Raw genomic sequence first — 17,549 nt, forward strand, 5'->3', positions numbered from 1 at the left:
TTGCTTGCGTTACCTGCGCTGCTGGATGGCTAACTAGATCCTGGAACAATGCTTTACTTTGAAATCCTGAACACTTGCACATAAAGAAACAGCCATCTGATACTGGTGGAAAACCCCAGTGCTTTCATCCAAACAGCAAATAAACTTAAGTACTAATCCAAATGGGAAGCCTTGGAGAATCAGTTCAGTTGAAACTTTCTGAAGGTTTTTTACCTGCTGCCAAGTATCAAATGTTTGGGATGACAATGACCAAGGGATAAGAGACTGAAACATTTATTTGTTTTTTCATTTGCTTGCATTGTAGCTCTGGCAGTGTTAGGGTAGTGTCCATTCCACCATGTCCCTAGTTCAGTTACTTACACTCTTCATTCAAAACCACGTGATTGATCAGCCAAGAGCAGTTCCTTTGGCACATCCACATGCCTTGGCAAACCAGAGATTTTCTAACACAGCTACAGAGCAATAATTCACAGACTGTAGTAAAAGCCAGCAATCAGAATACCTTTAATGAATTAGAGAATGAGCTGGAAAGCCCATGCAAATTGCAAGGGACCTCAGTTTATCTGCAGTCATAGCCTAATTTTACTGGATCAGTTTCAATTTTTTAACATACTTACATCAGCTTTATCTGACAAAACTTAAGTAAAATTAAATAGTGATCCTCATATCATTAAAACCAGACACCATACAGTAGGACAAGAATGAAAGTGACACATGAGACAATTCCAGCATAAGGTTTTGGAGGAATGTATCAGTTGAGATTAAATAATAGTGGCTAAGACCACCTCAAGTGCAACTTTCTAAGTAAATGATTTGTGTTTCCCATCTCAAATGGAAAACAAAAGTCAGAATACAAATCAATTCAAATCTGATAAAACCATGGATTTTACAGGAAATAGAACACTTTGGTTTTGAGTATTTTAAATGCTTCTGAATTGGATAAATTTAGTAATACAATGTCCTGTCAAAAAAAATTAGGCAAATTGTTTTTGACTTTCATTTTCTGTCTTTTTTTAGCTGAAAAGATCTAAGGAAACATCCACTGTATTGCGCTTGCTTATAAAGTATTCTGATGAAATCCAAATGTCAATAAGTATTTTCAGGAGATGATTTTTATTACTGCAAGATTTCTCTTTAGCTTTTTCACAAAGATTCTTTTATAAGGTCAGCCAGTCTCTTGAAGGCCTGCAATGACAAATATGGTTCACATTTATATTTCAGCATTACATGAACAGGGAACACATCAAACCTGTAAAGCTACTAAAACTTGCCCTAACCATATAGGATCAATATTTTATAATGCAAAGTTCTGCTGATATTCTCTTTTTTCCTTTTACAAAATAATGTATGGGCTTTGACTGCACAAAGCTTCTGATTCTCTGATAGAAAATAAAAGGCAGAGATTTCTGAAACAGAAAAATGCATATATTGATGTTCAAAGGTTATTTGGAGTTCAGATGTAACTTCTAACAAACTGGTGATCCCTGAAAGAGTATCTCTTTTAACTTAATATTACAGCCTGGAGACTCCAAAGGTGAAAAAAAAGGAAGAACAGACATATATAAAAAATACAGCTTGACTGTCAATGTATGGTTATGAATTACTTTAACAAAGAAAAAGGAAAAAATTGAAGAAATACAGAAGAAATAAAAAGGCAATAGAAGCACTTGGCTGTTACAAACCTTCACAACTGCGTGAAAGTACAACTACAGATACAGAACTGTTTCAAGCACCCTAATCAAATCAGTATTAAATCTGCACAAATAAATGTCTCCTATCTCTTCTCCCACTGATTTTATAGATAGAGCCAAATAAAATTAAAAATGCTCCTAAAACACATAAAAGATTAGTTCCTGAGAAAAAAAATAAAGCATGTATGTGAATAGTATGACAGAAAATATTCTTTCTTACAAAGAATTGCCAAAACACAGACAAAAGAACACAGGTAATTCAATCTCAGAATCTCAGGAATGCAAAGATACATGATGCCTGCTAATACTTAAGCAAATAGCAGGACTTACTCTGGCTTCAGTAAAGCATTTATAAATAATGTCTGGGAGGTTCAAGTGTGATACACTGCATGTATGAGATATACAGAAAAATTCTAAGTGGTCCTAAAAATTTGGTACCTTTCAGGTCATTTGGATGAGTATCTTGCTTAAGAAACAGCTAATACTGCTGCAAAAGTACTGCTTAATCACCTACGGACTAAAACCTCTAACATTTAACAAAAAATATACGGAGAAGGGTATAAAAATAAGGGAGCATTACTGTGTGAGAAACTGTCTTGATAAGAATGCAAAAAAAAAAAAAAAACCTCACCAGATCCATCTGGGCAGGAGAAGGCAGAGAGAAGGAGGCTCTGACATAAGAACTAGGCTCTGAACTATCAATATTGAATGCTCCTCCAGGAACCAGTAATACCTATGAAAATTGATTAACCACACAGTTATTACCACTTCTACACTTTAAAAAAACTATGTTAAATTAAATTTAAGAAAGATCAGTGCTTACACACTTGTATCAGAACACGGTGTAATATTTTTTTCTTCAAAACAAGGAGACAAAAATATGCAACGTGTAACCAGACTTTTCTTAATAAAACCAAATGGTCTCAGGTTTTGGTTACCAGGTCTGGCTTATATCATCACATTGCTTAGAAGCACCTAGGGTGTAGCTTACTCAGTACACAGTGCTAGGTCATATAAATTGGAGAAATAAAATCAAATGTAATTTCTCTCATTAAAAAAATTTGGTGAACAGCCATCATACATATAGGTACATATATTACATATGTAATACATATATATTATATATATGTAACATACAATGACATATTGTACCATATGTTATATTGGTTTCAATTTAAGTAAACTGATTAAATATCAGCATCTGAATAGAGTCATGAAAATATTTTGCTAATGAGTAACTATGCCACAGTGCCTGATTTGCAGACTTAATGATGGTGCACAGCAAGTTCCCCTGCTTTTTTATGTCTGTATATGTGGACACATATTTTATCTCTCCCTTTTTTCATTTTAAGATCATAAGTCATTAAATCATATGTCATACTTCTTTCTTCAAAGCCTTTTCCATTATCAGCTGCTGTGTATCAGAAACACCCTTAATTTTGATCCACAAGAACATGCCAGCAGCAGGAGGGTACCATTCTGCCAAGTCTGGAGAAAGAGAGAGAGAAAATGGAATCAAGGAAGAAACTTATGCCCCACTTTTAATGGATACATCATAGATTCAGTGATGTTTTGGATTTGCTGATACAAACATTATTATCACTATTGCTATAGTGATTTTTTATATCTTGCTTTAAATTAAGGTCACTATTTCAGAGAAATTTTAAAGACAGATATTTTAAACATAGTAAGTATAAGAACATAATGAAGTGAAATACATGCTCTTCATAAAATTGCTTTAAATAGTAATGTGGTGAGCTTTTTTCATCACCATCTATCTCCCTGTCCTACCAGAAAGCATAAAAACACAGCAGTAGACAATTTGTCCTAAGCTTAATATTTAATGTAATTGATTTGCTTATAGTGCTTATCTGTCACTTCAGTCAAGAGATGAACTTAAGTGATTTTTCTTGAGCACAAAGACGATAAACAGCTAGAAAAAAATTTTAAATGATTATCTGTGTTGCACTCTGACCTTTTAACCACTTGTCAGCAGCAGTGAGCATTGCATCCCGCTGGATCCTGTAGAAATCCACCACTCTGAAAGCAAATTATCAATTGAAAGTCATGAACTCATAAAATTTCAGAGTCCATTTGTTTCTGAAGGCAGAAGCAAAGCTTTTCTACTTGAACAACCCAAAAGCATCTCCAACAAAGCACTGATCAACCAGACAGAGGAACTCCCTGTATGGCTGCTTCTTCAGCTCTGCATGTATCATAGAAACCTTTTATATATTACCTCCACTCTGTCTATTATAGCAGTAGATGCAAGTCCTGTTAACAGTATTTACTGCACAAAGCACACATACTGAAGAAAATTAGGGACTTAAACATATGCAAAAGCACAGACTTGATATTTGTGCATTTGGGTTGAATTTGTGTAACAGGTATGCATGGAAATGGCATTTGACAAGGTAAAAAGCAAATCACATGATAAACCTGTCATAACTATTTGACAGCTTCCCCTTTTCTAAACTTTTGAACCTACCTCCTTCATACTTGAAGTAAAAATTTCAAATAATTTAATCTCTTACTGGGAAAAATAACCCTAATCCAAGTTTCACCATGGACAAGTCATGTGCAGTGGCTTTTGTTGACATAAAATAACACAGCTGTGCAATGGAAGACACAAGAGAAATGCCTGATACTGAGTTCGTAATTCAGATGCAAATGTGTTCCCATGTCTTGAGAAAACATCCTTACTAATTTGCATAATTTACATAATTTTACATTTGTACTTTTAAAAACACCCTCAGAATCAATAGCTTTGATTTGTGGATGTATTTCATTACACCTGATACACAAACACCAACAGCTCCAGAAACTTATATAGTTTTGGGGCCCAGCTATATCTAGTGTATATTTCATACATTCTGTATGAAATGTAAATCTCCTTTGTGCAGTTTTTACCAAAATTGCAAATTCTGTTGCAAAGTTTTTACCTGTTACTATTTTAATTACATGCTGAAATTACACCCATTAGTAAGACAAAACTTCCCCAAATATGGAGCTGCCCCAAAAACCAGACAAGCTTCTACTCAAAAGATTGATCTAACACCTCACTCTTGTGCAAATGAAATCAGCTGGAAGAGATTCCAGTCAGCTGTGGGGCCTCATCAGTTAGGTTATAAAGGATTGCAGCTGCCCTCCTACAACTCTATTTTCATTAGTTGAAGCAGAAGAACGGTTTTTGGGCTTGAGTAAGGCTGCCTTTTGACCTACTAGAAAGAGGTAAGTGAAGAGATGTATTTGGGTTTTATTTTTTTTAGAACTCTTGGAAGTTGAGCTAAAGTGTGGTCCAAGTTTCTCTGTGAGACTTATCTTTTATGTTCCTAAATCTTAAAACAAGGCAAAGCTGAGGCTGGTGTGTCTGGTTTTTTTTTTTTGGTTTTTTTTTTTTTTTTTTTTTTTTTTTTGTTTTTGTTTTTTTTTTTTTTTTTCAAATTTTGCTGTTTACAGTATGAACACCAGGAGACAGAAGTGGCTGTTACAGTCAGATACAAGAACTTTTTGCATGCTTTGCTCATGTTTCTGTTATGGACCTTTGCAGAGTGTAGCACACTCCCACCTAAGTGGGAATCTTGGGGCTCTAGTGATATCCAAGTAGAGAATACAAAATGAGACAGTGATAGTCAAAAGAAGCTGTGCTCCTCCTGCATAATAAATGAAAACCAAATGTGGTTCAGTCAGTCTGCAAGAAATGCCTTGAGAGTTAGACAGTAGCCCAGTGCTCTCTCTCCAAGAGTAGTGAACAAGGCAATGTTTAGTGTGTGTAGATGAACCTCACTGCTTTTCCATCTGTATCCACAATCAGGAGATAAAGGATGGCAAGAGTGTGAATTCCTGTTAACTTAGTGAGGCAAGAACTCTATAAAGGCTATGCTAACTCTTTCTCAATGGATTCTGTGCTCAGAAATCTTAGCTTTTGCTACAGACCCTAACACTTTAGCAGGGATCAAAACTTTATTCACTGGCTTGAAGCTTCCAGGATCCTCTCAAGTTCCCTTCAGAGGGGAGCTGCATAATGTGCCAGTGGACTGGAGGATTGGTAGGTGATATACCCTGACCTGCTTGTCTGTAACTTCATACTGTGTCTCTTCAGGGCTCTTGTGTGAACCCAGCAGTCTTGGTGACCTGCCTCACCTACTTGGCCTAATACTAGTCCACCTCCTCTGACTTGTTTACTACAAAGCATGTTTGATATTGGTAATAAGTAGCAGAATGACCGATGATGGGTATCAGCATATGACATAACCCTACCTGTCTATATGCTCCAAGAAACCCTTTTGTCCCCATTGCTGAAGCAGCTGTGATATCATAATCTAAAGAAATAAAACACATCATCAAGACCATGTTTTAAAGAGGACTGTTCCACAATCATCAAAAGATCCATAGCCAGATGCATTATTGAGCATTCCCCAGATATGAAAATGCATGTGGTGTCTCTTGGAGCCCTTTATAAGTAGAGGTGCCAAGGGCAACAGGTCCATGTTACTGGTGTCTCCAAGGTCCAGGGCAGTATTTGGAAGTTGGGGTGGAGGGAGGGAAAAATGGATGAAGAGCTAAATATGATAACTGGGGAGAAAGAGGAAGGCAATGTATATTGATTTACCTTCCTGTCCACATCGGCCTCTCCGCTTTAATAGTGCCTCTGTGACGAACTAATGGAGCTGGAAGATGGAAGCCACATTTAGATGTGTTCAATGTCTCCTTTCCTTATTGCTAACCATAAAGGGGCTGTAGTTGGCAGCTTGCTTTGAAATGTCTTTGTGGGCTGCCAGTATTGTTTTAATTGAAAAGTAGAATGAAAAAATAATAAATGTTTCTTCCATGCTATGCTTTACATTGAGGTTTTTCAAATGAACCTATCAGAAGGAGATAAAGTATTTCAAATCTTGATTCTTGAAATCTGAGTTAAGGGGTATCAGCTCAACTGTCCATGCACTGAGACAACCCTCTAGCTCTGGTTCTGAGTTCTATGGTGGTCTCTCTTCCTTTGGCAGAATTGACAATGAATGTGCGTAAACAAAACAGCAAAAGTGCAGAACTGTGAAAGTACAAAGCTGTTTTCTTGTGGTTTCTTATAACTTGGAATATGTTGTCTTCCCTAAATACAATTAATTTGGTGGTTTAATACTTGCCTGTGTGAATGTGCTGGTGTGCATTGTTGACACCTGAATGTGCAGCACAACTCTGTCGATGAGAGGCTTGGGACCTGTCAGAAAACCTATTCTTAAGCTAGAAAACAAACAAACAAAAAGTTACTACAAAAATGCAATGTGCTAGTACTTTGTCTGAGTTATATGTGGGAAAACACGCAACCATTTTATTGACAGTGTGAGGATCTCTTATGCATTCAAATTTATCTGTATCTTAATACTGATGTCAGCTTACACAATTTAGAAGCTGAGTATCAAAGTAATGAAATAAAAACAAAGAGGTTTTAATGCTTGTAATAGCTTCTTAGTTATGAGGCTTCAGGACAAAATCTGTGTTTGTAAACTTTCCTCTGCAGCCATAAAGATTACGTGAATCAAAGGAAAGGAAAGATAGGTTTTCCCATAATGAAGAAATCATGGTTGCTCGGGCTTTATGACAAACAGATAAGAAGTGGCAAATGGCTTTACTCTTCTACTTCCTTTCAGTACTGCAGAAGGAATGGAATTTAGATTGATAAACTAGCTGGTTATTTATAATTCAATTCTTATTACCCATCTTTACAGATTGGCTTAAGTTTTTATTTGAAGAAAAATGGAACCAGTAAGCTCATATGTGTCTTTGGCAAAGATAATATTGTCATGCCATTTTGCAGTGTTACTTCTGAAAATGCAATCACACTTAGTGTTTTGTTGTTGCCTCACTTTCTCTAGGATGGGTTATAATCCACCAGCTGCCAATGCAGAATCCACATTAATTTTTTATGTCAATTAGGATAACAGATAAAAGCAAGTTAAAAACCAAATATGTTGACTTGCGTGAAATAGAAAACAGCCAAATTAGTTTTTTTTTTCAGGCAGGTGGAAACAACCTAAAAGAACTGGGAGGCTAGATATCAGTCTAATCCTAGGAACAGTTTGTGAAGAATGATTGTTTCTTTTCTGTATTACAAGTTCAGGGAGCTTGCAGGAATGGTAAGAGATAGATAAAAGGGAAATGGAAAAAGAAGAGAGAAAAGCTCCTAAGGGTTTCAGGAACAGAGCTGGAGTCCAGCATCTGTCTTTCTGCCTAGATGGTGCCTGCAAGAATGGGCTGCCTGGGAGGAGAGGCTTAACTATCAGCATCAAAAGAGAAACAGAACCTGGAGTAAAGTGACTGCCAAGAGATGACATGAAAAGTGAGTGGACTGCAAAAAGCTGTTGATTCAGAAGTTCATTCCAGAAGTGGATAGGTATTAAATGAGAAAACACTACAACATGTCTCATCAGTTCTTATGAAGTCTTGGGTCTTAACTGAATAGGCAATGCTAAGTGGTCTGCAGCTGGCCTTACCCAGATGAGAGAATTTTAGAGAAAGAGTCGGTCCTGATAACTCGGCCATCCACATCCATTGAGAGGAAAGTTGGAGCCCATGGCTTGGAATAAAAAATAAAAAATAAGATTCAAGGCGCTAGTAAGGATTATAATGGAATTATTTTCTTTACTATGAAGGCACAATTCATTCTTCAAATGTGAATTCCAAGGAAAACATGGCAGTAACTTTCTGACAAGTGATTGTTTAGCCTAGCTTTCTGAGATGTGATTACAACATTCTGTGAAAGTCTTCAAGAAATCAGCTTTGTCATTTTTTGAACTTGCTTAGCCCACTGTTTAGCATACAAGTGTTCAGTTTAATTATTGGTATGATGCCATAAGAAGAAGAGAGAAATAATGTTCTTTCTGCCAAGATTTCTTTGTGGAGGTACTGCAATTTCTAAAATGGAGCCTTGTAGCTTTTTGCTTTGCCATACTAAAAAATGAAATCAGAAGATATAACCAAATTGTGAAGATCTGAGTCCAGTATACTTTTTCCTGATCAACAATTCTGTTTTTACACCTTCTCCCCTACACTTTCTAACAAAGCTTCACAATGCTATTCAATGAGTAAGTGAAGCAGTTTTATTGCCACCTTTCATAAAAACATTATTTCAAAAGAGAAAATGCTGACCTTTATCTTCTACCAATGTTTTACTGCTTTTAAGACTTGTTCTGATTTCTGAAGTTAGGTACTTTTAAAGACTGAGCAACTGTAGATTCACATATGAAATCTGGCGAAAATTTACACAAAGAAGGGTAGCTGCATATCCAGTACCACTATCTGTGGTACCTGGGAGAACTCCTGGATTCGCCAAAAGGCAAGGGGATAAAAATGGGGTATAGTAGATGGGGAGTAGGCAGTCTTCTGCTGAATGAAAGAAGAGACAGGGAGAAAGGAACATTAAGAGGCTGCAAATTTCAAGTGCTGCTTCAGTGACATACTTGCTTTGCATTGAATGCAAAGTCTTCATCACTTTCTGATTACTGAAAAATTCTATCTCCTGTATGAGGCTTGAGAAATTTGAACCACTGATTAACAGGACATAAAATACCACATAGGGGAAAATGACTGAAAGGAGCACAGACTGTGAGGCTTACATATGCCTTGGTAGCATGTGAAGAAGGGGCATGCAGGAAGGTCCAGGACTCAAACCTTAGTTCTCTCCTGAAACCTTAGTTTCTCTCCAGAAAATAAGGTGTTACTAAGGATTATGGAAGACAAATTACCTTTTCAAATTGAAGAAAGTAGTAAGGATCATCCTCTATTATGAGAAAATCATATTTTCTTGCAAGCTAAAGGAATTAATAAAAAGTAACAAAATAAATAAAAGTTAGACACTGCAAATTCAGTCAGGTTTTTTTCTTAACCAGCACCATATTATGCTTCTATTGATTAGTCATTCATTATATAGAAGCCCCCATGATGAGAAACCTTCAAGTGCCCAATTCAGATATCAAAAGATTATAGGAGTAAACCTGGCACCTGTAGTACAAGGACCCATGCATGCAACTGAAGCTCTGTTCCATGTGGCATTCAAACTGTGCAGGCAATGTGCAGCAAATCCAGTTAGAAGCCCATGGCAAAGGTGCTAGCCACCAATGGGCTACCATTGAAAAACAGGTTGTCTAAAGCATAGCTTATCTCTGAAGAGTTGTCATGGAAGACATTCTGCTAGAAACAAGTTCTAGGAGGAATGTCTACTGGACTAATAATGGCCCCAAATACCAAACATGGGAAACCTTCAACTGAAACAAGACTGACATTTATCTATTTCCACCTCCAAGGTTCACAAGGTTACAGCTCCATACCTGGTAAATCTCCTTCTTGCGCTCTGTGGTCAGTGAATTGCCAGTTGGGTTACATCCATTTGGAATAGTATACAGGAATTTGGGGAGGTGATGGCTACAATTTTTCACATCCTCTGGGCTCCAAGCAGACAGAATTTCTTTTAAAGCTTTTGGAATAATGCCATGTTGGTCACTAGGAATATTAATTATATTACAACCCAAGGGTCTCAGCTGTTGATAGAAGGAACAAAACTGTCATAATTGTGTAATTCAAAGGTCTTCCTTTTGTCATTGGCACTGTAAAATTTCATCCTTTCTTTTTGATTTTATAAGTATCTCAAGCTCCATTTGCTCATGAGTCAAAAGTTTGCCTGAATTTGCTGTAAGGCTTGTCAAACTTACCACATTACTCTTTATTTGTCCTACTAAGCCAACTGAGAAGAAACAGGTATCTCCTATGTTCAGTTGCTGCTCTTCTCCAGGAAATCAGAGTTGGTTTTTCAAGCAGAAAGATTTTTGTAAACTTGAACTGTTCTCTCAGGACTCCTCGTGCTCTCACCACAGACAGTTAAGGTCACAGCACCTTTGTTTCCTACTGACAATTTACACTCTACTTCAGTGGAAATACCAGAGCTTTAAGCTACTCTTCATTGACAAAGGGCAAAGAATCTGTTCTCAATAGATATATTCAGCAATACAAAGGAGAATGAAATGATGCTACTGCAGTGACATGTTGACAGCTGTATGAAAAAATATAGGTAAAATACCAATGAAAAAGCTTGCTGTCTCTCCTCTGTGGAATTTCAATTTGTATGATGTAGTGCTCTGCATTTTTAAGTAAAACTGCAAGCTGCTGCACTGTCAAAATACATTCCTAAAAAAGTACAGCTGATTAGACTATATATTCAAATTTAGGACAGCAAACAATAACAATTAATTTTGATGCAAGGGGGGACAACTGAATTTGTAGTGTATTTATTCTAACCCTTCTTGCAGCTCTTATGCATTTTGAGCTGGCATTTAATTTTATACTGATTAAGCTTCTTTTCAGAAGTAAACTTTGCTGCTTTTGCATAGTTCTCACTAATTCATATCTTCATACTCATATATGGATGTTTCAGGCCTATTCCAATATTATACTATTTATAGCTATTGTATAATCTGACCATTGAAATACTTCAGGTATAATACACACCCACTTGTTATAAATTTAATTCAACCAAACTAGGTCCTGATGGCTTTCTTTCCAGTCCCATGTGTGATCTTAGCCCTTGAATGAACTAGTATTTGGAAGAGGAACTTTGAATAGCTTTTACAGAACTTATAGTAGAAAACCTTCTATGAGTTAATATTTATGAACTTAACTGGTTGGATACTAAAATCTTCAGTCTTAGGTATGTTTTTATGGCAAATACAGGCAGTGTTTATATGATTGCAGATCAGGCACTAAACTATTATATTAGTTCAAATATAATATTCACAGTGTTTTGTAGCTAAAGAATACTTACAGCTGCTAGTGTCCCAGAGTATGTGGGTGCATCCAAAAGGATGTTGTCTCCAGGATTAATGAGCATTTCGAACACCTGCAAAAGAAAAGATTCTGTTTGAAAGATTGTTCAATTTTTGTACATGTGCTTCATACTTTTGACTTCTTAGTGGGATTAAAAAATCTTGATTAGATACTAGTAATTCCCTAACCATATTATTTTCCTGTCAGAAAGGCAACGAACAGATGAAAAATCTGCTTTAGAGCCAAATTAAGACAGGTTATCAACTAGAGAATACCAACTTGACATGGAAAGACAGTGCTCTGAAGCACTCTTTCTCCTGTATAAGTTACAGAAAGAATCAACTAAACAGCAGTGAGAGTGGACTAGAAAGGATAACTATTTCAGCAAGTAAAACCCCCCAAAAAATCAGGAAGTAAGAAAAAGAAGAAACATATTCAGAACAGAGTTATGGTAAAGCATCTATGCGCTTATTACTGCACTACTTGAGTCACAGGAAATGTTACCTTATAGCATATTTTCTACACAAATTTTTTTAGTTATCCAAACTTTCATGCAGTCCTGACAGTCTAGAATGCCACTCCCATTTTATTTCATTTCCCTTGCATTGGCAATACCATCAGACATGCATTTAATAAAGTACCCGGCCTATAGTTATAGAGGGCACTTAATGCTGACTATAGCTGAACTGATGGGAGAATAAACATCTCTCTGAATGAAATGCTTCTGACATATGAACCTTTTGGTCTTACTTTACACAAGCCTTCCTGGCTGCCGGTTGTGACACACACTTCCATCTGTCCTTGCTCTGGACTGTAATTGGCTGTGGGGGGATCATGTAGGTTCCGCTGGAAATCTTTTAGCCAAGACAACAGCTCTGGAATCCTGAAACATGAATAAGAAGGCATATCTAACACCTTATATAGGCCAAAGTTAGGCTGTTCCTCTAAATCCCTGCCAAATCTAGCATGCAGTCCTGAGTCTGATTTCAACTGTCACACAGATACACTTAGATGCAATTGCTATGACTGCTTTATCAAATTAAGAAAATGATATGGGCATCTGTGGACCATACACCAAATTATCATAGTGAAATCTGGGCAGAAATTATTTGCTAAGGATGAAACAGGGTGGAAGCTGAACAATACCCACTCCTACAAGTGATCATTCTGTACTCAAATGTGGCACTGTGACAAAGCTCTTAATGCTGCTAGAAACTGGCTGCAGATTACAAGGATTTCGAAAACACATTTTCCAAAAAATGTCTTATGATCTTGTAGGATGTTCATAAATGGCTGGGTTCATTTAAATATTAAGAAAAGTCTTAGCTGATGCCCCATGTGTCTCTGTAGGTACCCAAGTATTTCCCACCTGAATCAGTGCTGTCTGCTTGAGGAGTTTACATGAGCACCAAAGTAATGTAATGACATGCAATTTTTGTACCAAAAATGACAATTCTATAAATACCTCCACTCAACTATCACCAGTACATACTGACTTTAGTATATAGTGCCAAAAGAAAAGAAATACTCCAAAATGTAGAAACTATGTATTGCAATTCAGTATCTCCTAAATACTATCTGTTTTGGGAGTCTGGATTCTCAAATACTAACAGCTAGGAAATGCTCTACTAGGATTAGGGTTTTAGGTGATTTAAGTGATTTTTTTTTTCCACTTGAACTGAAATGTAAATAGTGAGGCAAAATGAAAAAAACATGGGTTTTGGAAAGAACCTATTGTTTGAAAAATGGGCTTTATGAACAGGTTTTAAAAACACAGGTGACTTAATGCAATAATAAAGGATTTTATGATCCTTAGCTTCTGGTATCTTGAATTGCAAGTAGCTGTGACAAGATACCCTGCTGAGGCTGAGTACTGGAGAGCCCTCTTCATCAGATCTTCCCCAATCTCAATAGGAGTTCCATGTCCAATGTCAACAGTTGCCCTCTTAAATGGAAAAACACTAGGATTTGGTGCCCCTCCAGCCAGAGAGATGAGAGATGGAGGCGACTTCTGCATCAATTCGGCTAGAGTAAAAGGAAAACATGTTGGTTACAATTTGATTATTACAATGGTGATCATATCCTTTAATCGATATTTAATAACAGTCCAGAGAACTTGTTCTATTTTTCAATTTACTTGTTTAACTATCATGAACTCAAATGGATAATTCTTCTTAAACTCACCTTTCTGCTTGGATTAAATAGGGAGGGGGAGATACTGTTAGCACAGACTAAAAAAATAATTTTAAGTTAAAAAATTTGTAATTTATTTTGAAACAATCCGAACAGTTCTACTATTATAAAAACTTCAGTGACTGGTGTCTTTTGAGCTTCAAGAATTTAAAATCTTAATCATCTTCTGTTTAGACTGACTTGAAATGATGATTGGCTTTGTTTTTTTTTCTGTTTTTCATTCGGTCTCACTTCAGCTGCTCTGGCAGCTACGCTGACAGATGATTATAGCTTTTCTATAAGGGAACAGAAATGTTTCTGGTACCCCAGTTTTAGTGGCAGAGACACTGTGTAAGTAATTTGCTATGAAGAAAATCTTAATTCTGCTTTTAAGTCAGTTTCACAATCATTCAGATCCAATCTATACAGTGCAGACTGGACCTTAATCCAGCAAGGGCACTTGATTGCATTAAATCTAAGAATTCGCAATACGGCATTCATGCTGGCTTGACAGTTTTACATCAGATAAGAGGGGACAGATGATACCAGGTCTGGCTTAAAAAGCAGCCTGTTATTGAGTTTATTTTCTACTAGTTATTAGCAGACTTGAACATGGGGAGTTAATTCTTCTCAGCTATTTCACCAATTTGGGTTATGCCTGTAAAGAGAGATTTTGGCCTGGTAAAGAGAGATTTACTTTGTCATCAAAACTGCAGGCTCAATATGTCTTTCTGCAGGAACTGTGCTACTTAATGCTTTTGTTATGATGCATAGCAATGTATCACTTGAAAAAGAGATTGCCTAGAGTGAATTACTTGACTTAGCTGTACCTGTATGAAGCATTTTAAGCAGAACAGCAAATGCCAACCCCTTACCACGAGGGGAAATTGACCCCTGAAGGCTTAACTACTGATGTATGTTTCATGCTCAGATTCTGTCAGGTCTCTGTGGGTTCCAACTGAGTAAACAAGTAGGCAGTTAAGCTCTTCTATCTGTCACATGGAAGACAATGTAATGTGGTAGCCTAAAGATAGATGAATATGGAAAAGGAAAGTGTAGTAATACTGAGGGGGTGGGGGTGGTGAGGCATTTATGGACACGAACAGGATACAGGAAAATGAGGTGGAAAGAAACATGCTGGGACTCTCAAGTCATTAGCAGTTGCTTGCTCCTGGACACATAGCATAAACTCAGTTGCAAACTGTGCCAAAAAGCCCAGGTTCAGAGACAGTAACAGAGACTTTTCAGTCACTTGTGAAAGTGATAATACTAATTTGTCTGTCTGGATGGGTTTCTGAAATGGTTCAAGGCTATTCACTTTATTTTTCTTTATACCTGCTTGGCATCTCCACTTGACAGAAGTCAAGTTATCTGGCCTTGCTTGTCAGCTTACAGCATGGTTTTCTTTCAAACCTTTTCAAGTCTTAAGCCATGATATCCCAGCACAAACCAGAACATACAATGATACTTTCAGAGCAACTGGGAAGAAGGGACATGTACTCACTCAGGAGTCTTATTGGAGATGCTTTTCTTGCTGCACTCACAGTGGTGATGAACCTAGAGTAATTCATATCTATGGAGAAAGAGTAATTAGTTGGACATGAAGCTAGAAGAGGGAATAAGAACTGCAGTGTGCTTTTGGTATGTGCATCTCCCACAAGTAATGCTTTTGATCTGGGTAATTTGTGGTATGCCAGTGAACAGGAAAAAGCCCTTTCCCCCCTCCCCTTACTGTCAGCTCTGGACTTTTAAAGGCAAATTAGAAATCTGAAGATTTGATGGCTCTTAAACAACCATCAGCTCTTTTTTATTTAATGAGAATCCAGCTTTATTTAGCTGTATTAAGCACTGCATTTGAAATGCTTTTAGGACTGCAAGCCATCATTATGAGTCACAACACCTGTCAAGTTAGAGGTGGTTTTTTTTTGGAAAGGATAATTAAGATAGTCTTTCAAATGTATCTGATGAGTGCTTTCTCTCCTTTTCCCTGGTGCCCATAGAGACTCAATGGATAGTGAACTAGAGTCAGGCAGCAAGCCCGAAGGCCTGGAAGGGCCACAAGCAATCTCCTTCGAAGGTAAGGAAAGCACAGAAATGAAGTTGAAGGGCAAAGAGCAACCACAGCAACACGCATGTGCTGGCAGTTACTAGAAACGATCTACCGAGCAAGGCCGCTTTGAAAACAACATCTCGTGCTTTCTAAAAATACCTTCCTTAACTTCGCTCCCCCTCCAGCCCGGCACAGGCGCGGTGCTGGCTGTACGGAAGGGCGGGCTGGAGCTGTGTTTTAAGGGACAGCTGAGCAGCGCTTCGCCGTCCTCCCCGAGGCGATTCCGAGACACCCCCCTGCTGCCCACCCCCAGCCCCCCCGCCGGGGCACGGAGCCCTCAGGGCCGTCCCGAGCTCACGACCGGCGCCGTCCCGCTGTCCTGTGGGTTCGGTTGGCGGCCGCGGGCACCTACCGGCGGCGGGCGGGCAGGGCGGCCCCGCTGTGGGCTTGTGCCGGGGCGCGGAGCGGCCGCGGGGCGCTGGCCGGCGCTGCCGCCTGCGCGCTGCGGGCAGCTCGGCAGCGAGTGGTGGCGCGGGCCCGGAAGCGATCCTGTGCGAAAGCCCTAAAACGAGCGGCTCCCTCACCGTTCTGGCTGTGTAGTGCCCGCCGGGAGAGGCGGGGGAAGCGAGGCAGGGGGCCCCGCCGGGGCTGGGCAGCCCCGGGTGCGGCCAGGGCCCTCTCGGCAGCGGCGGGGCGAAGCAGGGGCTGGTGGTGGGGAAAATGGAGGAGAATCACAGAGTGGTTTGGCTTGCAAGGGACCTGCAAGATGATCTAGTTCCAACCCCCTTGCCACGGGCAGGGACACCTTTCCCTAGACCGGGTTGCTCAGTTCCATTCAACTTGGCGTTGAACACTTTCAGGAATGGGACATCCACAACTTCTCTGGGAAACCTGTGGCAGTGTCTCATCATCCTCACAGTTAAGAATTTTTCCCTACTATCCAACCTAAACCTCCTTTTTCTCAGTTTGAAGCCATTCCTCCTTGGCACTTGTGAAAAGTCCCTCTCCAGCTCTGTTGTAGCCCCCTTTGGGTACTGGAAGGTGCTCTAAGGTCTCGCTGGAGTCTTCAGGCTGAATAACCCCAGCTCTCTGACTGTTCATGGAAGAGGTGCTCCAGCCTTCACTCGCTCCAACGGGTCAATGTCTTTCCTGTGCTGGGAGCACTCTGGCCGGGAGGTCTTATAAGAATGGAGTAGAGGGGCAGAATCACCTCAGTGGTAATGGTTCCACACTTTAATGAACTTTATGATGTTTCCACTAAAGGTTTTGCTCATATAAGGGAGCAGTATCTTATTTAAAATTTGAAGTGTGACATCTCTAAGTAATTTTTTTCCCCCCACAGGTGAGTAGGATCAGTGGAAGGAAAAGCAGGATTGTGGTATGACATGTCCCTCCTTGCTGGGTGTTACACGCTGTTGCTTGTGCAACACATGTAACTGGTGGAGTAGCTGCTGCTGCTTAGAAAGGTGCAGAGACACAGTGTCATTTTCTATTCATGGCTTTGGTCTTCAGCACTCTGGGGTTGCCATGGCTCTTGGTCCTGAGTGCAAAACGCTAGAAAGGGGTCTAGGTGTACAGTAGTCTGAAAAAACCAGTACAAGAACATGCCAAATCAGCTGTGCTTTGCAGCATGTAGATCTTTGTAGTTAACTTGGAGGCAGGAGAGTAAAAATACTGGATGGGACGAGCACTGGAACATTTCTAGGCCTTAATTCAGGAGATCACCAGGCTTTACAGTGCCCCATGCTCAAAGCATATTTTAATTGGAACCTTCCAAAACTTGCTGAAGGCAAAGCTGAGGTATGAGAGCAAAATGTCTCTAGAAA

At 38.9% G+C, this 17,549-nt stretch overlaps 1 protein-coding gene across 2 annotated transcripts; it reads right to left on the bottom strand.

Annotated features, from left to right (window-relative positions):
* Nucleotides 1-257: 257 nt before the first annotated feature.
* AADAT (aminoadipate aminotransferase) lies at nt 258-16,234 on the bottom strand. 2 transcript variants are annotated; one of them, XM_039551422.1, is made up of 14 exons: nt 16,136-16,234; nt 15,178-15,246; nt 13,358-13,526; nt 12,252-12,384; nt 11,500-11,574; nt 10,013-10,222; nt 9,431-9,496; nt 8,180-8,262; nt 6,833-6,929; nt 5,952-6,013; nt 3,667-3,731; nt 3,073-3,179; nt 2,323-2,424; nt 258-1,185 (listed from the first exon to the last, which is right to left on the bottom strand). In XM_039551422.1, the coding sequence occupies exons 2-14, from the start codon at nt 15,242-15,244 to the stop codon at nt 1,144-1,146; spliced, it is 1,278 nt and encodes a 425-aa protein (XP_039407356.1). In that variant the 5' UTR covers nt 15,245-15,246; nt 16,136-16,234; the 3' UTR covers nt 258-1,143. The 2 variants fall into 2 exon arrangements, with proteins under 2 accessions (XP_039407356.1, XP_010399740.2); XM_010401438.4 differs by lacking the exon at nt 16,136-16,234 and adding an exon at nt 15,883-15,983.
* Between the last annotated feature and the right edge of the window lie 1,315 nt (nt 16,235-17,549).

Source organism: Corvus cornix, chromosome 4 (assembly GCF_000738735.6).
Source record: "Corvus cornix cornix isolate S_Up_H32 chromosome 4, ASM73873v5, whole genome shotgun sequence".
Lineage (NCBI taxonomy): Eukaryota > Metazoa > Chordata > Aves > Passeriformes > Corvidae > Corvus > Corvus cornix.

Coding starts and splice junctions, on each gene's coding strand:
- AADAT (XM_039551422.1), bottom strand. CDS start 15,244: ATGAATTACTCTAGGTTCATCACCACTGTGAGTGCAGCAAGAAAAGCA. Junction 10,223..11,499: donor ACTCTGGGACACTAGCAGCT/GTAAGTATTCTT, acceptor TTCTATCAACAG/CTGAGACCCTTGGGTTGTAA. Junction 6,930..8,179: donor TCTAAAATTCTCTCATCTGG/GTAAGGCCAGCT, acceptor TTTGTTTTCTAG/CTTAAGAATAGGTTTTCTGA.